Genomic DNA, 27,417 nt, shown 5'->3' with positions numbered 1-27,417 from the left:
TTCTATCAGGAATAAGGAGCTTCTTACAGCTTTTTTTTGTCAGTTAGATAAGAACCAGCTTTTGCTAAGTGCCCTCATCCCTACCTCACCAGGGAGATTTTTGAAGTCCTTACTGCTTGAAAGCCAACCAAGAGTAAATGACTCCATATCATAACCCAGTCCCAACCCATCAGAGAGACGAACTGTCAGGCTCGTTCAGGTTGGCTGAGTCACAACATCATTGCTTTCGTCTTTGTGATGAATGTCAGGGATAAAAGAAAAAGCACTACAGTTACATTATTCCTGCTCACAGGATATTGGAAAATGTATTAGATGACTTCAAATTGACTGAAGCACAATACTGGGCTCCCTGAAGTTTTTCGTAACGAAGCTCCTACTTCAACAGCCCAGGGTATGTTCTGGGGGAGCCCTCATCTGCCCATCAGGTCCCACCTGCCAGCTACCTTCCCCAGTGTCCAGGATCCCTATGACTGCATCCACAGCTTTTAAAATACCCTACAGTTTTCTTAGACTCCTTTCACAGTTGCCTGCTTACAAGTGGCCAAAAAAGCTAACTTCCTCGAGCAGCCGTAATAATGTGATAGATATTTAGATTACCTTCTGGGGCTGCCCAGCAGTAACAACTCTTCCAGAGTGTGGAGAGCAGTCACTTTCCTGCCTACAACACATATCTGAAGTGAATTCGTGAGGACAGACCTGTCCCCATCACTTGAGCTGAACAAGACGTTCACTCTTCTCTCTTCCTCTCTGCCTGCTTAGATTTTACCAAGGGATGCAGATCTCAGGGTGCACTTCTGGGGTTCCCACTGCATTTGCAGGGACACATTAAGGAGTGTCCACTCACTTTAGGAACAGAACTGACTGCACTGGGATTGTGCTCAACTTCAGCGCTGGAGAGAAGGTTGCTGCTTCTCCTGGGAGACACACGGGACACCCAGCTAGATTCCCTTGCAGCAATGAGGACAGACACTGAATATACAGTAATCTTCCTGTATTTTTTATTAAAAGTGTTAATTCAGCCCTTGCCCCCCTGCTTGGGAATGCACCACTTTTGGCATACAGCATTTCTTAGGAGCAGGATGAAATTTCAGGCTGAAAAGCACCGTCATTAGAGTGACACAGCTGTATTCATGAAGGACTTGAATCCTGACATCCCACCATCAAGCTTCCAATAAGACTATCTCCTTCCCTCTCCCTTGGACATATTCTTCTCCATGCATTTAACTGAGCCATTAGCAGAGTGACAACATGAATGTCACCCAAGTCACTATCTTTACTATCTTACATCCACCTCTTGAATGCTTGCTCTCTTTGGAGCAATACCAAGTACACAGACGGACCATCCCAGAAAAAGACACCGATTTGAAAACCAGGGGAAACCCATGCAAACACCTTCACAACTGTGGTGTTAAACCCAAGCAGCCACATTCTGCCACAGCACTATTACCACACTGCCACAGTCTTCATTACTCGTAAACAAAAAATCACAGGGCAGGAAAAACATTGTCCTGTGCTAGGATTAAATACTCTCAGTTGCCTGTGAAACCTGAAGCCCAGGTCTTTCCGGGAATGTTATGAATGTCTCAGGCTAGCACCCAGTTTTGGAGGCTATTGAATAGTTCAAACAAGCATTAACTGGCACTTTTTAATAGCCACCACTGTTCACCTACCAGCAACGGTTCTGATACATAACAGCTGCCTGCTGTATAACCCTTCAGCATCAGATCCTGGATAGAAATTCCATGAACTAGACATAACATGGGCTAAGGATCAAAAAGAGAGTAAAGGTGGGGGGGGATAGCTTGAGATATAGTAAAAAAAAAAGAGAGTAATGCAAAGGGAGTGAGTCTATCAGTGAATGCTAAAGCAAGAAAAAACAAGTAGGGGATGATTTGGCAGCCTAGAAGTCTGCAGAGCATAAGGCTACCTTTTTTCCACAATCGGCTCAGGCCAAACTACAGATTCTTTCCTTTCCCATTTGTCTAGTAAGTTGCTTTTTATGCTGTTTTATTCCTAACCCGTGAGCCAGCACTAAGATTAACTGATTATAAGCTATCTTTTTGAGTATTCTTTGAGTTGGAGATCCTGTTAAATAAATGCCATTTATAGCCAGTTTGTGGCCACAGAAGACAGTAGGCATTTCTCTGATATAGGAGAGCTTCCACCATGCTCTCATGCAGAAGACCACCGTTACCACATAGCACGCCATGAGGCATTTCTGATTCTACCTGATACCAATCAGTTCCACTATTATAAACCAGCTGCTTCCTCACAGCTCAAAGCACTTTGTAGTGTAAGCAGTAACACAGTACAGTGATAACTTGAGATGATAATTTAGATTGCTGCTCTTTCTTAAGTGTCTGGATTTTTACAGGTCGTCTACCTGAATTCTCTCTGCCCATTAAAACCTCTTAGGGGAGAATGAGCATGAATTCATAAAAGAGAAAAAAAGAATCCAGGAAGTTAGAGAACAATAACAGGTGCATACAGAAATTGAAATAACACATTAGTTCATTGGATTTGAGTTGGGCTTTTAAAACCCCAGCCAAGCATCTATATATTATGTACTGCACAAATGTAGTAAAAAACAAGGGAAGGATTCTTTCTCAGTGTGGACTGCACATGTAGGGGAAGAGGGAGGCTCCATTATACCTATTTCACTTGTAGGAAACCGAGACACAGTCAAATTAAGGGTAGAAGCAGTAAGGTCCTTGGGCACCCAGAACAGAGGTATAGCAATGCGTATGCTTTATGTGTCAAGTTCACGGAGTAAAATTCAAAACCTTGTCTCAGGGGCTTGGGATATGTGGCTGTCATGACTGTTAAAGTATTTTATTCAAATACAAAATCCAGAATTAGTGCAGGGAACAAAAAACAGAGTCAAAGACTTCCTTCTCATCTGATCACCATGCTACAGCATCACATGCTCCCTCCTTTCTACTCTCTCTTGCTGGTTTCTCTTCTACAGAACGGCTCATTTTTAACAGCACAGGTAGAAAGTGCTCATTCCCTACCTCCTCTTGCTTCAAGTAACCTCTATTTATGATCCCAGGGATGCCTAAATCTGTGTTAGGTGTTGAGACGATAGGAGAAGGGTGGTTCTGCACACATGCAAAACTGCGACTGTTGTCACTGGAAGAACTAAAAAATTCAAGGAAAAAAATAAACAAAACAGCAGAGGCATCAGAAGAGTATAGGTTAGGTCACTTGAGCACCAAAGAGAGCTAGCCCGAGACATGAAGACACATCATCTACATCGTAAACCACCAGCAACTACAAGGCCATGTTGATTTGGCTTTATGGCAGATGGGAGCTGGGAAAGGGAACTTGCTGGGACATCCTCATGTTTCTGGGGTCGTACGCCCAGTTCTGAACCCAGGATCCCAGAGAGCTGTGTCACCTTTTCCTGACCTATTCAATCCCTCAGGCTTGAATGAATATTGAATTTGATTGTGCTGTTCCATCCACAGCATCTCTGAGTCTAGGAGAAGAGCAAGCACGTACCTTGCCCATGTCCTTCATGACTCCTGTAACTAATGCATTCTCTAAAGACTCTTTTCCCTCTCCCCTTTGCATTTCCATTGCAGCTGGCCACTTGCCATAACAGAGAAAAGCAGCACAAGGCAGCACACCAAAGAAGCGCAGAGCCTGTGACAAAGCAGTGCAGAAGTTAACACAGCCCTGAGATGCCAGTCAGTTCTGCCATCTCCAGACAAAAGCAACAAGGAAGCAAATCACTGAGATACTTCCATTCCACTTTTTCATTTGCCCTGGGCACTACTGACTTTTCACAGACTCGCATAGATTGCTCTCTCCCTTATCAGCACCAGGACTCATCTGTCTGAGCTAGTCTGCCCGGCTGCCTTTTTCAACAATAACACCACTAAAGCAATTAACATTTCCTTTTAAGTTTTTGAGACAAGGTAAAAGGACTCAGCCTGCAGAGTGCCGCCTTCATCAGAAAGGGCTGTTGTGCTTTTCAAGGGGCACAAGAGGATCGTTAAACAGCTAAATACACCCAGGCACAGCGACAGCTTTGTAAGAAATAACTCGCACAGTGAGGTTTGGAAGGCAGCACATAAACAAGACCAGATTGAGGGTCCTGGCAATGGACATCCGAAGAACAGATGAAGGAGGGCAGCAGCAAGCCATGGATTTTCCACCTAGGAGCTGAGGAGGAAATTGTAACCTCCAGGCAGCACGAAATAACCTCCTATTTCTGAGCTGCTAAATTTGTCGCAAGTCGTGAAGCTTTTTGCCTGTAATAAAACAGAGCCACAGTATAGAAAAGGTGAAGAAGTGTTGTCCTACCACGTCCCAGACAACATCCATGCTCCTGATACCTTTGGCACACTGGACCCAGGAGAGGTGTATGTCAGCAGGCCCACCCTATGACAGGGGACGTGCCATGGTCCTAACACAAGACGGCACCGTGCCTTCTAGTTGGCCTCTTTTCAGCATGCTGAAAAGGTGATGCCACATGCCAGGCAAAACCAGTCATGGGGATGGCTAAAAGTATCTAACACATGGGGATCGCGGGGAGTGATGTGCAAAGGATCGGCTGCACCGGGGGAGAGAGCAAGAAGACAACCAACCCTATCCACCACGTGCAGGGCTGACAGGCCAGCAGCATGTCTCAGCGCCAGCCCAGAAGGACCACAATGGAAAATGAGAAACACTCTGTCTCTGCAGAAGGTGCTAAGGCAGGTGGGATCATACGAGGAAGAGATGAAGAGCTTGGCATGAGCCCTGGAGGGGGGCTGGGAGAGGGGGTGGCTTTGAGTGATGTGAAAACCTGCCTGCCAGAAGTTGGACTGAGATCCACCAACTCATTCCACACAGCTCCCCAAACAGACACACTTCCTTTTCTTAGAAGCACAGATGCCTATATATATTTAAATCACTGCTCTAGTCAGGGGTTGTCCTAGCTGTAAATTTTGAAACTGGGGGGAGGGGAAAGGCATACTGAAGATTCCAGTATGTAATTTTCTCTTTTTTGGCTTATTAGATTATACCCTTGTTTAAGAACTAACTGTTCTTTTACTTGGTGTCCTTTTGGCAACCATCTCTACCTAGCAATACGTGGGTGTGTGCACTCCCCCAAGTTTGCTTGTACTTGCATAGCAAGTTCAAATGAAATACAGCTCAGAAATTGTACTCCCGCAGTCCAGGAGCAGGAGTATTTAGAGCAATTAATCACTAAAATGAAGAAAAGGCAATGACTGGCACTGTAGAGGAAGAGAAAAAAAATGTTAACTCAGAGCACTACTGAAACGTGCTCAAAATACACAATCCAGAGAGGAAGCAGCACGTCTGCCTCAGCATTACAATGACGGCAGCTGAACATCACAGCAGCTTGGAGCTGTGCTGCTCACAATCAAAATTCTTCTTCGGGGCGACGCGGCCAGGAGAGTGGATTTGGCCGGTTCTTTCTTCCCCGAGGTAATTTTGCTCTCTTCAGTCACACAGGTAATAACGACAATATTTAGTACTCCCTGAGCGTGGTTTAACCTAGAGAACAGCTCCAGGAAGGCTTACATGGCCCTGCCCCCAACTGAAAAGAGAAGCATCAGCGCATCTGCCACACATTTGCGATAGCGGCTTCCCTCCTTAGAGGTCTGTTTCAAGACACCCAAAGCTGGAAGGTGTCCACAAATCCAGCTGAAGTCATTAAGAAGTATCTGGGCTTGGAAAATTAGGATTGCAGATTATTGATCGACGACCTGGCTTCAATGCCATAGGTCTAGCATTTCTACTCGGACGTTGTCTAATCCTACTGAGGTATGACTGTTTCCACAGCCAAATACCTCCACAGGTCAGAACAGTGGGAAGAGTTTTACAACTCTCCACCAGAGTTTTAACCCCAAAGTTTCCTGAAAATTGTTGGTGACCATTAAAAAGAGCTGTGCTACTAATGAGGCTGATGCTAGGATGCTAAACCTAGTGCAGAGACCACACAAAACCTGTAGGCTCAGGCAATACTGTGCTGGGATGCTTCAACCCTGCCTATGTTGCAGCTTCGTGAGCTGTGTGAACCTCTTCTGTTGTATTAGACCATATTACAGATAGCTGTGCAGTGCAAATAGCCTGGGAACCTATGGTAGGGCTTATCTCTGGAGGCTTAAAAAATAAAATATGCAGCTTCAGACTCTTTTGGAAAGGACAGTGCATCCCGCATCCAGATCCCCACAACCATGCAAGGCATAAAGAAAGCCCTCAGCCAAGTCCAGTTACCACCGGCATCCCAGGGAAGGTCAATCAAGTCATAACTGTTCTAAACAGCACTCGCATAAGCTGTGATATTCTATACCTGCAGGCTACCCCATTCAGGTGGGATATCCTCACCTATCTTGAAAAAAACGTCAAAGGAAACCAAAGTCAACACTTCTATTCTGAGCAGCACAATACCTCAAGAACTTCACCTTTCTCTCTCTATTGACTTCTCTTTTTCCCACGTCTTCAAACTTTTCATGACCACACAGCCCTGCTCCATCTTTCCCAGCTCCCATTTCTCATCACCCACTTCCCCATCTGCAATGCCATTTGTGCCAGCTGTGACTAGCATTTTTTGGCTTCTTCAAAAAATGTCTCCAGGCATTGTTCCTCACAGCGTCTTGGACACAAAAGATGTCCCTGAACTAACCCACAAGGCCAGTATCTTTCTTGGGATAAATTCTTCAGCTAGTCAGTGATGGTAGCAACTGAGAGCAATTAGCAGAACATAACTGTTATTATTTTCATTATTTCTTCTCCTTCCATCTTATTACTTGTTGCACTCATTTGTGTCTTGTTTCAAAGCAACAGAAATTTCTCCAAGGTAGTGACTTACTCCTGTGTTTTACAGGTATTCATCAAGCTCCTGTGAATATCAACAGGAGTTGGTACCTCATGAGCCAGCATGCAGAAAGAGCAGTTTTAACTTCTACGTACAAGCAGACCAGCACCTACTGCAGCTTTCATTAATACTTCACGTGGTGAATTACTCCCTCAGGGGTAACAGGAGAGGAAAATCTTCCAGGGGAAGTTTGTGTGACAGGTAGCTGAAGAGGTGGATTACCAGAGGACTCAGGGTTACCAGGCACCTGTACCCCTTTTTTTTTAAACTGTCCTGAAAGGCATATTTTTCACATGTTCTTCAATGACTTCACACCCCAACCAACCTGTTTTCTAAACTCATATTTGGCAGGTACGAGCTTACTTGGCTTAGAAACTAGCCTCCTAAGTGCAAAAGCTACTTTTGAAAATGGAGCTTTAGTTCTGTGGTCTTCTAGACGCTTTTTTGAAATTATCCTGAATTTCATGCTGGTACAGAGCCCGCTGCAGCAGGGCTTGAATCCAAGGACAGGACCAATCATCATGACTGGCTCTAAGTTTCAGTGAGTGGCAAATCAGAAGAAAGCCACCATCAAATCCAATTGCAGATATAGCTGTGCTATTGTCACTGCCAAGTGGTGAGGCACACAATTCAGCACATAGCAATTCACCTTCTTCCCAGGTGGGTCTTACAATCTGTGCTGAGTACCGCACCAGCGGCAACCCACTTAGGAAGGCTAAATCTAGCAGAGGTATAGCTGCAGTAGGTTGTGATTTTGGAGCAGATGCACACTGGCATCTCGAAGACTTCAGAAGATAGCACACAGGCACAAAGGACAGGATTGCATGTAAGGTAGACGCCTCCATTGCGTTTCCCATATCAATGGCCCCCAATCTTTTTGGAGGAACCCTCAGTGATGCCAGATATGGTGTCTCTGCCTCACCTCTCCCATCCCATGCTAAACTCTAGTCCATTGCATCACTGCCTCCCTACTCTTTCCTGAAACTACTGTCTCCTTGTTACTTTGATGGACCAAAGCGAGGCCACTGCTGCCTGCCACTGCAACGGCCCTGGTGTCGAAGAGGTCTCACAGCTCAAGCTCAGCTGAAATGAGAGATGGGTGAGAAAGAGGTGGGACTATGGATGCAGCAAGGTAGGGGCTTCTGCCTACTCAGCCCTGACACAACCCTGCTGCTGTTGTTGTCATGGTCATGGCCACCAGCCAAACTGCAACAGCTGGCCCCTGACTCCAATTCCTGTTGTACTGGGACCAAAGGAGAACCAGCAGCCAAAGCTGCACCACCTCCACTTCCTGAGTGCTGCCACCTCTCCATCAGGCCCTTGTGCCCCGTATAGCCTCCAGACACCTGGATGAGACAAGCCCGAGCCTTGTGACTATGCTCACTGCCACTCATTCCAAACACATGCTTAGTCCCTCTTACACTGACCATTATTACCTCCTCTTCCCAAACTTAGGGAACGTTCTCAGAAAAGTTTCCCAAATTAATGCTTTGCAGTCTCAGTGAATTGGTATCTTCTAACAAAAATATTTCATCCCCAGACCTCCAACCAGCTCTGAAAAGGAGTTTTACTGATTTCAAAATGCATGTACTGCTTTTCAGCTGGATATATAGAGCAGGTTGACGTTGGCACATGTGCTCCACCATTTTGTCCCTTGCTAAGACACATATTTGGGATTACTAAATGGGCCCAGTCATCAATCCATTCTCCCTGGCCTCTGCCTCACTTCTTCTATTTCTTTTAATCCTCTGCTTTACTCCAACAAAGGAAGAAAGTGGAAATTTTCCACTACCCCAGTGTCTGGTCCTGAGCTTGCTGGTCCCTTCTTGGGTGCTCTGCAGTAAATAAAGTTCGCACAGTGACACGAAGATTGGAGGATGCTTTGCAGCTGAATAGACATTTCTGTTCAAGCAAAGGCTGGTCCTTCATTAGATCAGCCCACGGGTGAAATGAAAGTGTGGTGACATTAGTGAACACCCTACTAGAAGCAAAGAAAAGACTGCAGACCCACAGATGAGTCACGAAATCTGTCTGTTCCAGTGCTCTAATTACATTGCTCATCCTAGAAAAGCCTCTTTTGGAGCCATTAGGTCAGAATCTGTTCTCCCCTAGCTGTAAATCCCTCATAACTCAGTGAAGTCAATCGATTCATATTGGTGTAAGCAAAATCAAGTGCAGTGCACTTGCACACCCTTTGATCTTTCTGTCTCTCTCTGAACACAAGCTCACGGAATGCCATTAAAGAGACAAGAAACCCAGGCCCCCAGGTCTCATACACGCTGAAGGCACTCTGAGCAGCAAGATCGACATCAAGCACTGCAGTTGGGAGGTGAAGGAGAAGCCAGAGGAGAGACAAAAGCCTTCTGTCTCCCCTTCAAGATGAAAGGCTGTGGACCTCCTAGACAGCCTATGGACATTTGTAAAAGGGTTGGAGCATGTCACATTAAAAGGTACGTACAAAAGAAAATAAATTATCTATCTGTCTATCTATCTATCAATCTACATTTCAGGTAATACTATCTTTCTAATAGAAAAGCAAACACAGTGAAGCACAGCTCCTGTGGCTCTCCAGCAGACTCAGTGAGCGTGCACACCTTTTCTGATATACAGAACTAAAACACTAGAAGACTGAAGAGCACCAAAACCAGACATTTCTGTTTCAGGAAATCACCTGAATGAAGGATTCCAAGCAATGGTCCATTTTGTCCTAATAGACGTTTCCAGCTTCTCCTCTTCTTCAAAGTCTCTACCAATGTGCTGTGCAGGAAAACTTGCCAGCCTCTCCTTGGCAAAGAGCTGTGCACTGTGAATGGAAGCAAAAGTCACCATTCAAAAGACACAGGATGTTCCCCCAATATTATGTGTATTAGGCAAGCAACCAAAGAATGGCCCTGGGTCACAGGAGCATTTCCTCCTTTTAAATCTAACACAACTTCCACTGAGACAGGTGATGACACAGTCTTCTGGTTGGGAAGACCACCAACCACCTGCTTAGTCCGTAGTCCTGACTCTTGCTTCCTGGATCAACGGGGACATCAAGTTCTCAAAGGAAGAGGAGGAGAAGGAATGCCTTCAGCAGCCAAGAGCAGCTTGGCTTGAACAAATTCAACAGAGAAGCCCGCAAGAATAGCTTGAATATTACTGATTGTGTTGGAAGACATGAAGAGTAAAGGAGGAAGGCTATGAGACATAGACTGGAAAGCATAAGGACATTCCTCCGTCTAGGATTCCCTCCAAGCAGAAGAGCAGCTGAGGAATCTAAAGCTTTTAGAATGCAGAAAGCTAAAAGGCTGTCCCCTCTTGGACGTCCTGAACCTAACATTTGTTCTTGCAAAATCATTTTTTAAGTCAGTGGAGATGACTCAGGAAAAAAGAGCTTTTGAGGAGTTGTTTCTAATAACGTTGTAACACCCATGAATATATATCCATTTTGGATATATATTCACATTTCTTTTGTTCAGTTAATGCTGTTTCGGGGGGTGGAAGGGGAAAACCTCTTCTGTTATTTAACATGAATCTCTGTCAGGCCTTCTATCCCAGACCCTGCATTTAATATACCATCTCCAAGTTCTGAAATGAGGTCCTCTGAGTTATACATTTTCCACAGCACTGAAATGTGCACAGTATGATGGAGACAAAGACAGAGATAACTGTAATGGCTAATATGGAACTGTATTGATTTTGTGGGTTATATGATGTTTATTTACTTTTTTAAGCCCTGTTTGAGAACATCTTCTTTTCCTTTCAGGCTACTACCACATTTTCCATTTGCTACAGGAGCTAATATTGATGCTATACCGTGTGTGTGAATGTGTTGGGTGAGTAGGAGGGGATGCTTCCTTCAAAATACAGGCTCTCCAGACCAGATTCTGCACACATTCATATCAGTTTAAAGCCAACAAATACACCAAAACAACCAAGTTCCACAGGACTTACAGAGAGCAACTGTGATCAGAATCTGTCCCAGTCTGTTAGGATCCACCATTTTTGTCTGTTGGGAAAGACGTAGGTGGTCTCTCTCACTCCCTGTTGATGGAAGGGGGTGGGAACACGATACCACATGGGAATAAAAAAGCAGCTTTACGGTGCACTTATATATGAACAGGAATTAACAGAGTGGTGGGAAGGGAATGAATCAGCCAGTCCTAGTGAAGACAAAGAAATTTTTCAGACACTACCCTGGATCTCACCCACTCAGACACAGCATCTTCTCTTGGCCTCTGTGATACATCATCTCTTCCTCTCATAAAAAACTAGTATTGCAGTATCAAGAAAACCTATAAAAGTGACCCTGCCAGGAGCAGATCAACTGATCCTACACTCAACCAGGGATGTACAATCAGTCCATGGATGCCAAGTCAGCCCAAGGCATCCAGGATTGTTTGTGTGTAAATGAAGCCTGGACCAACACTGAAGTCTAGAAATTATGGAACCTAACAAAAGTTTGGGCATCTGTACTTCCAGAATTAGGGAAGAATTCATTCAAGCTATGGAACACGAAGAAATATATGGTCATGATCTCTGAGGTTATTTCAAGAACGGCATGTATCTATCTCACTGTTACAGTAAAAGACCCAGACTTGAAGCCCACAGAGGGGGAAGCAGGTTTTGAAATACAAAAATGGAGGCTGTACAAAGGCTTAGAGGGCTCTTCTGGAAAAAAGTGCATTTGGGCTTAAAATCTGTGTAGTAAATTACCTGTTCTCCCCTTGGTGCAGGCAAGTAATTCCTCTCACTTTAATGGACAATTTTATGGCTGCTAATAACATTTGTAGCTAAGATAATGACAAGGATAATCAAATCCCATGCTTGAGGGCATAAACTGATTGCTGCGGGGGTTAGCAACGAAATCACCATCGCCATATATTGCACAGGTGTATTATGGGATACATTTCCTTCCTCCAAAGTAGAAAGGCATTGGTGTCTGCCAAGATAACAGATTGGATGATTGTCTGTATTATGGAAATTGCTGGTTTGTATGCATGGGATTTAGGGAAAGAGGAGAAACCTCTTTGTTTCAGCATGACAGAATTTGTAACCCAAAATGCAAAATGAGCGGGGGTTGCAAGATGCATATTGATGCCTGTTCTAGTGGAACAGCTCTCTTAAAGGCAAGGTCAGCCTTGACCATAATGAAGTCCACTGCCAGATAGCAAATGTTGTTGTACATTTACCGCGGTACTCAGAAACATCCATAGAGTGTATAATCCCAGAAGCTGAGGGCTGGGAGAAACCTCAATAAACTATTTGACCTGCTTAGATCCTCAGTCCATCACTTAGGGGTTACTCAAGTCATCAGTCAGCTCCTGTACAGCAGCTATCAGCCATCCACTCCTAGGAACACATAGCTTGGAGAGACCTCAACAGGTAACCTAGTCCATTCAGATCTGAAGCAGGCTGACGTATACCAAGCCCATGCATGTTGGACAACTGTTTAACCTGTTCAGATAAATATCCTACTACTGGCACTTTGGAAGTTCCTTACAGATCATGTTACAGCTGTTTTCACAGCTGACAATGAACCTACATCTGCCGTGTTGAAGAGTAAACCTTGGGTATACATGTAGAAAAAGTATCACTGTCCTCTTTACAACAACCTTTCACATACATGAAGACTGTTATTATTCCTCCCGTCATATATTTCTTTTCCAGCCTAAACAATCTCTGTCCACACACTGAATACAGGTCAAGTTTTCTCTTAGCATTTTGATTTTTCTCTTCCTTTCTCAAAATACTGTGTGCCCAAAACTGGAACCAGTTTTCAAGCTGAAGCCTTACCAATACCACCAAAACAGAATAGCTACCTTCTGTGACTTACATCCATCACTTGCCTGTTTTGAACATCTCACACCATAGACTCATATTTAGACTGCAGTCCACTTTATCAGCATGATGTTGCAGTATTTCATAGAATCATAGAATGGTTTGGGTTGGAAGGGACCTTAAAGATCATCTAGTTCCAACCCCCTGCCATGGGCAGGGACACCTTCCACTAGACCAGCTTGCTCAAAGACCCATCCAACCTGGCCTTGAACACTTCCAGGGAGGGGGCATCCCCAACCTATCTGGGCAACCTGTTCCAGTGCCTCACCACCCTCACAGTGAAGAACTTCTTCCTTACATCTAATCTAAATCTACCCTCTTTCAGTTTAAAGCCACTACCCCTTGTCCTATCACTACATGCCCTTGTAAAAAGTCCCTCTCCAGCTTTCTTGTAGGCCCCTTTAGGTACTGGAAGGCTGCTATAAGGTCTCCCTGGAGCCTTCTCTTCTCCAGGCTGAACAACCCCAACTCTCTCAGCCTTTCCTCATAGGAGAGGTGCTCCAGCCCTCTGATCATCTTCGTGGCCCTCCTCTGGACTCACTCCAACAGGTCCATGTCCTTCTTATGCTGGGAGCCCCAGAGCTGAATGCAGTACTCCAGGTGGGGTCTCACAAGAGCGGAGTAGAGGGGGAGAATCATCTCCCTCGACTTGCTGGTTACTTGCATCTAGTCAGTTCATATCATTTTTCTATGTGTGTATTTGACGTTTCCTTCTGCAGTGCAATACTTTGCACTTGTCTTTATTGAATTTCATCATATCGATTTCAGACCATTTCTCCAATTTATCAAAATCATTTTGTATTCTGCTCCTGCCCTCCGAAGTGCTAGCCACCCCTCTCACAATTAATATGTGTACTCTGTTCTACCAGCCAAGCCATTAATGGGAAAATTGAATAGTAGCAACCACAAGACAGACCCTTGTAAGACTGTACATGTTATGTCCATCCAATTTGACAGAAAACTAATGATAAGTATTTTTGCATTTTTTTATCCTGTTGTGAAATTATCTGGTGGCAGATTTAGCAAGGGGCAACTGGGTTTGTATTTTCTGCCCCATTTACAACCACCTGCACAGTGTATGTGCTTTTCACAGATGCGATAAGTCCACCCACAGTGCAACCTCTAGTCCACAGTGTGTGTGCATCCAGACCTTCCACCCACCTGTGGCAATTCAATCAAGCCTATGTTTTTCTACTGTAATTATGAGAACTCAATGCTATTATAATGCCACATATGTAATAAACGTCACGATCTACTGCTCTGCCACTGTCAGCTATCTATTGAAAAAAAAACAACCCAGAGAAGTCCAACGTGAATTACTCAAGAAAATTTGCGTTTGTTCCAGCTTGTCCCTTGTTATCCCCTAGGTACTTTCACGCTGATTGTTTAACAGCTTGGTCAAATATCTTTCTGAGTATCAAATTTAGGTTGACTGAGCATTAACTCCCCATGTTCTCTCCTGTCCCTTTTTTAAAGATAGGCAGCATGTTTGTTTTTCCCTGCAACAGCCACTGGTAGAGCTGTTCAAACAGCAGCCATAAAAAACTGGTGACACTGCTGACAGCAAACAGTTGCTGCTTAGAGAAGAGGTTTGATTCTTATCCAGATATTCAGCTGGAGACAAAATTGTAGGATGCACTGATAATCCTTCGGGGAAGCAGGAACCTTCAGCAAAAAAGGACAAGATAAACTTACATAGATCGCAAGCAAGATCCAAGACAAACTTCAAACAGCCTGTGTGTGTACAGAACCATTAAAAATAAGGCAGGAGGAGGCTAGTCCATACCTTGCCGCAAGGCAGGACAGCATGCATAGGTCATTCTTGACAGATGCTTGTCTATCCTGTTCTTCAAGACCTAGCAAAGACCCCACACCCTCCCCAGGCAATGTATTTCAGTGTTTCACTAGTATCATTGCTAGAAAGACTTTTTTTCTCTGTGGCCGCTCTAACGCTTCCTTGCTGTTGTTTAACAGCTTTTCTTATTCACTGTACCACACTCAAGTTCTTCAGGAACAGACCGTGGTTTTGATCAGATTTGAAAAGGTCCCCAGGCTGGATTCTTTTCAAAGAGATCGTGGAAATGTTTTTTAACTGCTCATCACCCAACCTGCAGTCAGGTTTCAGCTAGTCATCCAAATCAGGACCACATATGCTCAAGAGCCAGCAACTTCCATTGTGATACCTGTCGCTAGATACTCAGAGCCAAGCTTGCATCCCATGCATCTACCTCTTCAGTAGCACCAGCCTTTATTGTGGCCAATCTTGAGAAAAGAAAAACCTCTTGAAACCTTTAAAAAAGAAATCTATGTCATACCAAAATGCCAGCAGCTGACCTACCTACATCGTAAGGACATTGACTTCAAACATCATACAATAACAGCAATGAAGTAAGACTGAGGCCTTATGAAAAATCATCTCTGGTGCCAGTCCAACAAGTCAAACCAGAGCTGAATGCAACCCATACAAACTAAGGTATCACAAGCATAGGAGTGGTACGAAGACTTCTAAATTAAAATATAATTGGGGGTGGATATTTGGGAAGAAAACAAAAATGAAGCCATTCTGAATCATACCTAGTGCTTCTCAAGCATTAAAATAAACCTCTTGGACGTGCAGTACATTCATGAACTGACTTGTAACACTGCTAATTTGCCTCTGTTGGCCTACATCAGTAGGTATCAGCTTATGCTGTTTCCTCTGGCTGGCAGAGTGCACTCATTAAGGCAAACACATTGCTACTAAAGTCCTAATTGTTTTGAAAAGTGCCCTTTAAATAACAGGCCTTTTACTACTAGGCAGGATGTGTTTTAAGAGCAAATCATGAGCTTAAGCCTTTGCTGCCAAACGACTAGCTAAGCATTTATTTGTTTGTCAGACAAAAATGCCAGAAAAGACCGCAAAAGCTGATAGGGCATCAGTACAGACTGAACAGCTACCATCTCCTGCCTCTTCTTGGTATGTTCATTCCCACATGAAACAGCAAAGGAGGGGAGAAAACTGTGAAGGAGACAATTTGAGAAGATTGCTGAATTCTTAGTATATCAGTTGAAAGGTCAACTGAAGAATTCAGGTCAAATCACTGGGATTTCCAGGTGCTTCTGATAGCACAGATCCAGTGTTGCTGTTTTAACTATCAATTGCCTAGAAATAGCTTTAGCTCATTTCTAACACACCTAAGTAATATTGAAAAAAAAGACTGCAATGATAATTCATATTTAGTGGCCAGGAGCAAACAAAGAGTAGATCAGGGACTTTTACAGAGGATGTGGCAGAGCAATGGTGGGTAGATTCCTTCAAATGTTGGGAGAGACTCTCACTCCCCAATGTTGGTCCCCAGACTTCCACATTCCAAAATATGCTCTTTTCCTCTTTGGCAGTCTAGGGCAATCCAGTTTTTTTGACAGCCTAGTATATGTAACAATCCTGAATAATGCTGAAAGGGCATCCTTCTACTGTTTCTAGTCCTCAGCAGGAAATACTATATGCTTTATCTTGCAACGAACTCTTCTAAAACTCCTGGTCTACCTCTGGAAGCCCAAGAAGTGCCCAAAGGCCAGAAAAACTGTGGGGAAGCACTGACTTCAAGTCATCTCTGCAAGTATGAGGTGTTTCTCTGATGCAAGAGTGTAACGGCAAGTTCAATCATCTTTATTTCATGAACAGTTTTGAAACATTTCAGATGCAGTATCTTATATGACACAGCCTGCATGCAGAGCCTTATGGTCAGGGCTCCACGTCCTTCCTGCTGCTGGAGTTCATTTTATTGCAGGTCCCCCAGTTTCCAGAGCTAAGTTAACCTCAGTATCAAACTGCAGATTTTTAAAAATTATTACTGCCAATAATACTATTTTCACTGAGTGAAGTCAGACCTGTTTCACCATACAGTCCAAACTATTAACAGTTAACAGCAACTGTTCATTAGTTCCAGTAATGGAGGCCTAGACCTTTGAAACAAGAGTATTCCACACCTTTTCCTGCTGTGTCTGGTCCTGAAAAGTTCCAGATGGGTGTGAAATGCAGCAAAGCGACAACTCAAAACTCCAGGTGGTCACAGGTTTATTACAACAGTTAACTTCTGATACAGTTCCCATAGCAATGGCCTGTGATGGTTTAAATGTAGGAGGAGGACATCCTCTCTAGAGGACATCAAAAGAAAAGAGGGTGGAAGAAATAAAATATTCCATCTGCACCCAAAACACCTCTGTAATGAGTTAATGGTAACAGGCATCGGAAATTGCTGATAGTGCCAGTTGCCTTGGGAGTAGATCTTTTATTTCTACCTTGCCTTCAATTTGTCAAGAATATCCCTAAATTGGGAGTCTACGAACATTTCCTCGCAGCTAATCTCCTGCACTATACAATTAGAGAGAGCTGCTGCAGGTTTCATTCATCAATCTGTGCCCTAAAGCTCTGTGAAATTTTCCTGTCTGAGAAGGCTCCAGCTAGCAAAGGGAGCGATCCTCTTCTGTGACGGGAGAGCAAGGAGACAATCAGCTTCCCATCAGATACCTTTTAACCCCACCGCTTGCCTGCTTTTCTCTGAAGCTCTTCTTTCTTGCTGGTGCAAAGGGAATTGAAAGGACAATATAGTCTATTCCCTCCTAATCATCCTAATAATCAACAAATATATGAGTCCTTAATAGAGATATGTCTTTCACTGACATGCCCTAATCATCTCCATAATGAAAGCAGTTAAAAAGGATACTGAACCCTTTAACCAACTGATGACTACATAAGCCTCTTGTGGCAATTGGCCAGATATTTTAAAAAAATGGTCATTTAACTCCTTAAAAAGAAAAAAACTGCTAAGAAACTTAGGAGGTTCTTCCCCCAAAACAGAAAAGAAGTAAGTGTGTATTACACTTTAGAAAAAAAAAAAAAAGGCATCTCAGTGGATCAGAAGAGGTTGGATCAGAAGAGGTTGGATCAGAAGAGGTTGTTAACTGCCTGGCAGCAATGAAAGAAAGCAAAGTAAAAAAAACCACCACCAAAACAACTCAATGGAATAAAAAGCATCAACATTCTTCCTCAAGATTTCTTTCCTCAAAGTTTAAGGTATGCAATAGGCATGTAGTTTAGCCTTTCACTTTCAATTAAAAAAATAAAAATCAGTATAAATGCCAAAGTCAACACACACTTTAACTCCACAAACTCTGTTTGCTTCATTATTAAAAAAAAAAAAAATCTGAAAACTGCTATTACAGATATTTTCCAGGATTTGGTTTGCTATAGAATATAGCTCCTTGCGTTGTAGAATTCATGTCAAATAATGGCCTGATCCAAAACCACGACTCAAAATATTCTCTCCATTATTTACAACAGACTTTGGATCAGGCCTTAATTTATGGGGGTTTTTTTGCCTAACATTCCCTAATCCATTGTATTGGGTTTGCGTGGCAAGGTTTGGGGGGGGGGCTACAGGGGTGGCTTCTGTGAGAAGCTGCTAGAAGCTTCCCCCATGTCCGATAGAGCCAATGCCAGCCGGCTCCAAGATGGACCCACCACTGGCCAAGGCCGAGCCCATCAGCGATGGTGGTAGCGCCTCTGGGATAACAGATTTAAGAAGGGAGGGAAAAACTGCGCAACAGCAGCTGCAGCCGGAGAGAGGAGTGAGAATACATGAGAGAAACAACTCTGCAGACACCAAGGTCAGGAAGAAGGAGGGGGAGGAGGTGCTCCAGGTGCCGGAGCAGAGATTCCCCTGCAGCCCATGGTGAAGACCATGGTGAGGCAGGCTGTCCCCCTGCAGCCCATGGAGGTCCACGGTGGAGCAGATATCCACCTGCAGCCCGTGGAGGACCCCACGCTGGAGCAGGTGGATGCCTGAAGGAGGCTGTGACCCCGTGGGAAGCCCGTGCTGGAGCAGGCTCCTGGCAGGACCTGTGGACCATGGAGAGAGGAGCCCATGCTGAAGCAGGTTTGCTGGCAGGACGTGGACCCCATGGGGGACCCACGCTGGAGCAGTCTGTTCCTGAAGGACTGCAGTCCGTGGGAAGGACCGACGCTGGAGCAGTCCGTGAAGAACTGCAGCCTGTGGGAAGGACTCACATTGGAGAAGTTCGTGGAGGACTGTCTCCTGTGGGAGGGACCCCACGCTGGAACAGGGGAAGAGTGTGAGGAGTCCTCCCCCTGAGGAGGAAGGAGCGGCAGAAACAACGTGTGATGAACTGACGGCAACCCCCATTCCCCGTCCCCCTGCACCGCTCGGGGGGAGGAGGTAGAGGAACTGGGAGTAAAGTTAAGCCCGGGAAGAAGGGAGGGGTGGGGAGAAGGTATTTTTAAGATTTGTTTTTATTTCTCATTATCCTACTCTGATTTGATTGGTAATAAATTAAACTAATTTCCCCAAGTCGAGTCTGTTCTGCCCGTGACGGTAGTTGGTGAATGATCTCTCCCTGTCCTTATCTCAACCCATGAGCCTTTTGTTATATTTTCTCTCCCCTGTCCAGCTGAGGAGGGGAGTGATAGAGCGCTTTGGTGGGCACCTGCCATCCAGCCAGGGTCAACGCACCACATCCATAGACCCTCTCACTTTAATCAAAGCAACTGCCGTAGCTACAACACTAACAATATCAATTTTAGTTGTAGCTAATCAAGTCACAGACATCTGGTAGGGTACAGGTAACCTGGGGGAAGGACTCTATCCATACATTTTAACTTGAAGTCAGTAGATTCCATGAACTATACTCCAGGAAAGGTAAAGAATTCAAATTAATTTGCATCGCAGCAATCTACGTATGTGAAATTTCGGAAGTAGTCCGTGGTTTCACTCAAAAATATCCACAAGCCAAAAAGAGATGAATAGGCCTGCTACACACAGCAAACATCTGTTGCAAGTCCACAGTAACCTCTTAGTCCAACTTAGAAGCAGCAAGGACTCTTACGGATTAGTTCTGCATCACCAGCAAGCGTCCTTGTTAGCATCTGTTACAGGGGAAGGGGATATTTCATGTGGCCTTTATCCGGATCCAGTCAAGGATCTTCAGTAAAATCCATAGAAACTGGGTACCTAAAAACCTAAAGGGCCTTTGACAGAAGACGCATAGTAATAACAGAGATAATTACCCAGAATTGTATATGCACCTTCATGTAATAAAGCTCCAGGTTCTGCTATTATTGGATGTCAGAAGACCTAAGCTGCAGGACTTTGCTAATATCACCTTGAATTCATTCTCTGCCTTTGGTTCATCTTCACCATTTAATCCGGCTATAAACTAATGCCATGTGGCCTGCAAGAGAGAGAAGTGAGCTGTTTGGCAATTAGAAATAGTTCCCAACCTGAATCTTCAGAAAGTCATTTTATCTTCTTGTCTCTAAATTGAGGATAATTTTTACACAGAGGTGTTGTGAAGATGAATCACCTAATGTCAGTACAGCATTGTGAATATAAAGTGCTGTGTAACTCCAGCGCGAAGCCATGAGCATGGCTTTCAGCATTTATGAAGGAATATGCTCCGGCCTTGAAGGAACTAAGCACCTCAGCTCAGATTGCCTTCAAGGGAAGACAACAGCATTCTGGTCCTTGCTTTATGCCAGACCAGCAGCGTCTGTCCCAAAACCCATGGTGTCAAAAGGCAAGCTCTCCATTAATCATTTTTTCTTTAGATCAAGCCTCATAGTTCTGATGCTGCTCCCAGAGAAAGCAAAGGGATTTTTAATCTTTTTAGTTGAAGCAGGCATAAGCCCATAGCTAACAGCTAAACTTCTTCCCTTACTCTTAGTCCAGGACACCTCCTCTCCCTCCCTATTCTGCCCTGTAAATTTCTGCTTGTCATCCTTGTATCAGCGGGATCATTTTCTTCTTCAGCTAACTTCTTTCCCAAAAGACTCACCAACACCTCTAATCTGTAGCCTTGTCAGTGGGTAAACACAGATATTTCTATGCTGACACTTGCAAAGGTACATAAATGGTTTTACTGCATAGAAAAATAATTAATAAGCAAAGACCATATAGTGAAGAAAATGGAATTTCAAAGATCTTTGGTTTTCTTTCTCAAGAAAAACAAGCTAGCTCAGGAACTATTAGAGCTCAAGACATGGAAAAAGGAAGATTCAGAAAATCATAGAACATACGGCTGATAAAGACTTCAAGAGGTCAGCCAGTCCATCTTCCTCCCCAAAGGCAAAACCAGCTATAACTCAACCATTCCTGACAGATTTTTGTCTAAACTCTTTTTAAAACGCTCCAGTGATGGAGATTCCACAGTCTCCTTAGGCAATCTCTTCCAGCATGCAACCACCCGGACAGCTGGAAAGAGTTTCCTCGTGCCTAATCTAAATCTCACTTGCTTCAGTTAAAGAAAGAAGTTATGAATAGTTAGGAGGAAATGAAAGAGCACCAAATCCTAAAAAACTACAAGACAGTAATTTCTCACGCTAAGGAAATCTGCTGACACCATCACCCAGCTGAGTGGCTAGAGGTTTCTCGACGCTTCCCCAAAACTGTTTTCAGACTCTTACTGGATACTGCATTTGCACTGCCAGTAAGCCATACAGTGGGAAGTTGCAGTTCAGCATCAGTCTGAGCTGTATTTTTGCCTTGCTTATCAGTGATTTTTAAAAAGCTTTTGCTAATGTGCCTCTGGCAGGAATGTGAGGTATCATTGCAAAACCAGTTTTCAAGAACTCAAGAACTGTTTCTACGAACATGTGAGCAAAGTAGGCACAAAGTCCCCTCTGTGTTAGCAGAACACTATTTTGGATTTTTTTTTTTTTTTTAAATCTCTGTGAGACAAAGAATAGAGTGTGAAAAGGTCTTGCAGAACATTTTTGTTATGCAGGGGAGCAAAATCCTACGCACAATTCATCTTCATGTGGCTCGCTGAAGCTGCCCTCCTCCTTGCCTGGGAGATAGCACCAACAGATATTCAAGTCCTGATCATCCAGCATTCTCCACTGAAGCTTCAGATGGTGTGATGAATATATTCCTTACTTCAGTGCATCTACAAGCATTTGTATCACCAGAAAACCTTGCTCTCTACTCTCACCTGAGTTTATAAATAATGGAGTGGCTTTAAACTACTCTGTGCTTGTTTGGTTTTTTATATGAGATATGACCTTCATGGTCCTGGCAAGTCATGACTGTAGCCATTAACTGACCAAAGCATTGGTGTCTTTATTGTCTGTCTTTCCCTTTTCATGTCTTGTTTTCTTACTTCCTTTTCTTTCTTTCCATTGCAAATTGTCCATCTGCCATGATTCCCTACTCAAAGCTTTTCAATGGACTGCCTTTAAATATTTCCATCCATCAAAAACCAAGAGCAGACTCAAAACACCAGAGGCTGGTCTTAAAGGAGGAGCAATACTGACAAAATAATTTGCATGTGAAAACACTTATGCCTTTTTCTAACCCAAATTAGAGACTACGAGCTTGGTATTCTTATACCCATTTTACAGAAGGGTGAAGTGATGCAGAGAAAGGATACGGAGACTTAACTACTATCCTGAAATGGACTTAAGCATGTGTTTGCTTAGTTCATTAATGCAGGTTCAAACTCCCTGTCAGGCCACCGTCTGCCAGAAGTATGCAGTCTCCTCATCTGGATGTAGACAGTTCCTGAGTGTTTAGCTACTCGCTAGCCAAACAGCTGTCAATAGGTGGACATTCCATTCACCATTACAGGTATGACACCACATTCTTAAAAAATATTTTGTCTGTGTTCACCAGGATAGTTCAGTCACTGCTTGTAGTAGGTTTGAAACTGAAAACAAAGGCCTAAAAGCTAGAAAAAGAGACTAGCAATTCACAGCACACACTGTCTTAATTTTGCTCCCCTTACAGTCACTTCTCAGGAAAAAATAAATAAATAAAAAGCCTCAATCTGTTTGTTGTTTCAGTTCATTTTAGGGTGACATAAACAGCTTTCAGTTCTTTACATTCTGCACAAGCCTCCAGAAATATTCAGTGTTTACTAGAGCTCGGTGGTGTTAAATCAAGTATGACTATCACCCTTTAAGGCCTAAATGATGGAGCGATATCCATACCAATAACACATTTTGACAGTGTTGACACCTGCTTACACAGAAGCAGTTTACTCACTCTTATAAACCTGTAGAAGAGGGCATTAAAACTTAGTAGGAATCCTACGAATTACCTTTTGTTTTCAAAGGTTGGTGTTTTCATTCATCGTATCCAGCCTCTTGATGAACTCTGTGGTGTATTCTACAGTGTATCTCAGAAAAGACAAGTAGCTGGATGGAGAACTTGATTAAATCACCCTCTGTCATCATTTCGGCTGTGTAACTGGAAATGGCTGTGTAACTGGAGATGGATAGGAAATGATACCAGCTAACTCTGAAGCGAGAACAATCCCAAAATAAACTCAGCAACTGGTGAGAGCCAAAAACAGCTTATTAGTTCTTTCTGATCACCTAAAAACTTTCACAGAATTCAAACATGACCAAAACTTTGTGAAAGCTGGGTATTTTTCTTCTGCTAATGGATTTTAAGAGCAGACTCATCAAATGTTGTAGCACCTGCGGTTGTCAAATTTTTTTGGTTGGGTCAGTTAAAAAAAAAAAAGAAAAAAAAACAACATTACACCTGGGGAGTAGAAAAAAACGTTGTTGTGGCAAAAAAAAAGTGTTGTGATTTACTTGATCAGCCCTCGCTTCTTTGTTTAGTACTCAGCTTGACAAGTGAGCAACAACCCCCTGCCACCCTCTAACAGAAGCCAAACGCCACAGATGAGAGGAAATGTGAGAGCTGACCAAATCTCAGCGCTTCGCCTCGCACGAGAGGCTGTCAATTTTTCATCCTCCCTTCCAAACAGGTCTTTAATGACGTGCTTTCACAAGAAGCAACAAGCCGCGGAGGTTGCCCGACGCGGGGAGGCCGGAGCTGGCGGCGCGGAGGCGGCGGCCGGCGCGGCCGGAGCTGTCCCTTCAGCACCACCGCCCGCCCCGCCCGCCCCGCCCGGGGCCGCTCGGCAGCGCCGCGCTCGCCGGCTCCGGCGGTAAGGAGCCAGGGTTTGCCAGGCTACCGATGGCAACTGGCTCGTGGTCCATGGCCAGCGATGAACGCCTTGGATTGAATTAAAGCCACAGTAGTTTAAATGAACACAGTGAAGAGGTAATCGCTTCAGCCATGTTGCTAGCACGGCAATATCAAGGAGAACAATTAAGTCAGAGATAAATTAATCTGCTATCATATGCATATTGCTAGACTCTGTGGTCCGCTGATTCCTACCCCACTTCTCTGAAGAGAAGTTTTGTGGAGACAGATGTAGCACTCTAGATTAGGCAACGAAGGTTTTTATTCAGTCAGTTTTAAAAAGCAGCCCGCGATGGTTAGTTAGATGCACTTTTGCAGGAGCACCTGCTGGCTACAGCACATTCACTAACGCATACACCACTGCATGTGCTTCTTGAAGTCTGTCTGGCAGGTTTCAGAGGGAGAACGAAATGTATGTGAGAGCGTACATGCAGTCAGATTAAAAATAAGAACCATCACAAAAGATTAATACGAACATTTAAGATCACTGCCCTGTGCAAGAAACATAGAGGAGAAATCCTCTCTTATTTTCCTGAGAACACAGAAAGTCATTTTTTCCCCTGTGTGAACCAAATTATTTTAGGATAAATAAGAAATTAAAGAAACACCTTTCATGCTCACTTTTACAGACTACCAGTAGATCAGATAACATCACAAAGCTACTTCTGTACTGAAGAGACGATACACAAAATAGAAGTGCGCTTGGCAAGATGCAGATAGTAACTATTAATAAACTTTTGAAAGACGGATCACATATCCTCCTGGAGCAGAGTTTCCCAAATGAACAATCATTAAAGAATGTCTGTCTTTCTGCATCATTCTTTATTATCACTCTTCCTCCCAGTGGTTCCCCACTGCTATACACATTTTAAATTTAAACAATTCTGACATCCCAAAGCACCTCTGCCTAGAGAAACGCATACTATCCTCTGCATGCTGAGGTGCTCTGAGCTTCCTAAACAAATCCGAGCTCTTCGCAGGAGAAAATGCTAAAGCTTCCCTAGCAAGTTGTACTTGTTTCCAGGTAAAATACAACCAAAACAGCAAACTCCTGTAAAAACAGCCCTTTCTACCTGTCACCGAGCTTAAGAACGCAGAAAGTATTGCAGCCACCTCTTAGGCAGGAGTATAGGGCATCGCGAGTACACAGGCGTGTGCGTGGAAGCCTTGCTGTAAACCAGAGGGGCATGACAGTCCAGTAGTCACTTAGCACAAATAAATGACAAGAGACAGATCGAGGAAGAGAGAATCAGTGACGGAAGGAGGAAGGAGAGTTCTGACATCATAATGAACAGCAGGAAATCTAAGTCATCAGCCAAAGTTACATTCTACTTTATATTCTATAGCCTATTAATATATGCATCTTATATAAATATATCTAATAACAGAAGAGGAAATTATCCCTTAAAAATCTTATTTTTATAAGGGCAAACAGGCTTTATACTGTCAGATGGTCTTTCAAAGGAAATTTTTTACCGCCCCAGGTATAATATAGTCAAAACCAAACAGAAGTAGACACTGCTCAAAGGGCAGTGGAGAGCACGTTCTGCTGAAAACTGTCAGTATCTGCAAGTGGCAATGTGCAAATTTCTTGTAACAAGCCCTAAATGGTAAAAAGATCGAGTCCTTCTGTATTAATAAGAGAGCCAGTCTTTCGTCTCCTGTTCAATATAATGCCCTATCAAACAGCCACTGAGCTAGAGAGGTCTCTTCAGATCTCCCCAGATGTTAGGGGGGGAACATCTGGAAGCGCTGGAAGAAGAACGTTATCAACCGCCTCAGTAAATCCACCTTAACGAGTACAAAACCAGGAAGAACAAACCTGCTCATCAAGCCAAAGCCAGAGTTGTAGCACAGTTCTGCGTGCACTCTGCAGCCTCTAGTTATCGTGGTATTTATTTTTACGGCAGGGAAGGAAACTTTATGCAAAACGCTCCGCTTCAGCTGTGGGAAGCAGAGAAGTACAAAATGACAGCCTGGGGCTGTGTCCACTGACTGTCCCTCGACCGTCCTGGGAAATGGCACGTCTGGGAAGCTGGGCAGCACGGATGTGACAGCGGGCATCGTTCTGCCTGTCGGACCGTGTGCCCACAAAGGAGATGCAGACGGTGACCTGTTGGCACATCAGACACTCCAGCTGCAATAAAAACTTCAGGAACACGCTGGGAATGCCCAGGAGAGGCCCAGCGGTGGGATCCACAGCTGTGGGAACCCCCACCACAGCCCTTGTCAACACCAAAACAAAGTTTGCGAAAGCAGGGCTACGCTTGGCTCCATCAAGGGCTTTCCCAGCTGATCCAGTTCCCATGCCCTCATCGTTTTCATCCTCACCCAACTGCCTTTTGCCTAAGTTTTCCTCGCGTCTCTTAAGCAAAGGTGCAAGGAGGAGCGTGGCAACAGGGCCTCCTTCTTCCCGAGGGGAACCCCAGGAGAGTGTCACCCTGCTTCTTCTCCCCTCCTCCTTGCCACCCAAGCCACAGCTCGATGGTAGCCACCTGGCCAGCGTCAACCCCCCCCACCAGGCCAGCCCCACTCCTCTCCAGTCCCACTCAGGGGATGCAGGCTCCATCTTCATGGGAAGACGTGCGGGACACCGCCAAGTCCAACAAGTGCCCATGAAGAGCAATGAATTACATAACATGGGAGGGAAGCCAAAAAACTCATCCGGCACTTAACCCTTCGCATGCCACGGCCCCCCTGCCCCTCTCCCTTTCTCCCAGCCAGGGGAGCTTTTGCCCCAGCCCCGGCCCCAGCCCCAGAGGGCCTCCCCGAAGTGAGACACTCACCGATGGTCGTGATGACCGTGATGGCAAAGTAGAAGGAGCCGGCGAATTTCCACTGGACGCCAGCCCGGTGCGGCTCGGACTGCATGATCACCAACTCCAGCTGCCGGTAGTCCTCGCTGGTGATGTTGTACTTTCCTTTGAGCCGGATCTCCTCGGCTTTGAGTTTCTCCTCCTCCCGCATCTCGTTGTCGGACTCCAGGGCATCAAAGACGGCAGCCCCGACCAGCAGGTAGGTGAACGTGCAGATGATGAGGGACAGGGTCCGCACGTTCTGCCTCTTCATGGCCGCCAGCAAGGGGCGAGTGAGGGGACCATGTCCCCCCCTGGCCGCCCGGGGATCCGACAGGCCGCAGCAGCCGCAGCAGGGGGGCAGCTGCCGGGGGGGCTGGCGGCGCCCGCCGCCGCCGCTGCCGCTGCTCCGGGGCAGCTTGTGCTGCGGCGGCGGCCGCTCTCCTCCCGCCTGCTCGGGCTCCTGGGAGGAGGAGAGGCACAGGAGGCTGCTGGAGCGCCGGGACCAGGTGCCCTGGAGCCGGGAAACTCTGCGCAGGACCTGCCCAAACCAAGCCGTCCCAGTGCGCAGGGCCATCCAGGGCACCCCCGCTCCTCCCCAGCACCGAGGCCAGGGGCAGGGGGTCCCCGCCGCGGGAAGGGGGCGCTGGGCGGCGCCCCGCCGAGGGGCCGGCGGCCCCGGGCCGGACCCCTGCGGCGGGCGGGTCCCCCCGCGAAGTTGGCGCGGCGGCGCGGGGAAGGGTCCCCGCAGCCCGGGCGGGGCGCGGCGGGGAGGCGGAAGCCGCCGCCGCCGTCCCAAGTTTCTTCAGGCGGCGCGGCGGGGCCGGGGGGGGCCGGGCGGCGGCAGCGCGCCCATCCGCGGGAGGGCCGCGCAGGGGGCGAGGGGCGGCGGGCGCCCGGGCTCCGGCTGTCGGGGGCGGCCCGCGGGGGCCCGACCCGCCCCGGCCCCGGCTGCTTGGGGGAGCGCCGG

General features: G+C 45.4%; 1 protein-coding gene across 1 annotated transcript in view; it reads right to left on the bottom strand.

Annotated features, from left to right (window-relative positions):
- KCNK9 (potassium two pore domain channel subfamily K member 9) overlaps positions 1-27,024 on the bottom strand; it is an 87,324-nt gene extending 60,300 nt beyond the window's left edge. Inside the window, exon 1 of the mRNA XM_050890673.1 lies at positions 26,439-27,024. Within this exon, the coding sequence (XP_050746630.1) occupies positions 26,439-27,024 (586 nt within the window). The remainder of the gene's footprint in view (positions 1-26,438) is intronic.
- Between the last annotated feature and the right edge of the window lie 393 nt (positions 27,025-27,417).

Source organism: Gymnogyps californianus, chromosome 2 (genome assembly GCF_018139145.2).
Source record: "Gymnogyps californianus isolate 813 chromosome 2, ASM1813914v2, whole genome shotgun sequence".
Taxonomy (NCBI): domain Eukaryota; kingdom Metazoa; phylum Chordata; class Aves; order Accipitriformes; family Cathartidae; genus Gymnogyps; species Gymnogyps californianus.
The sequence above is the reverse complement of the archived record's forward strand: the minus strand, read 5'-3'. Positions and strand labels throughout refer to the sequence as shown.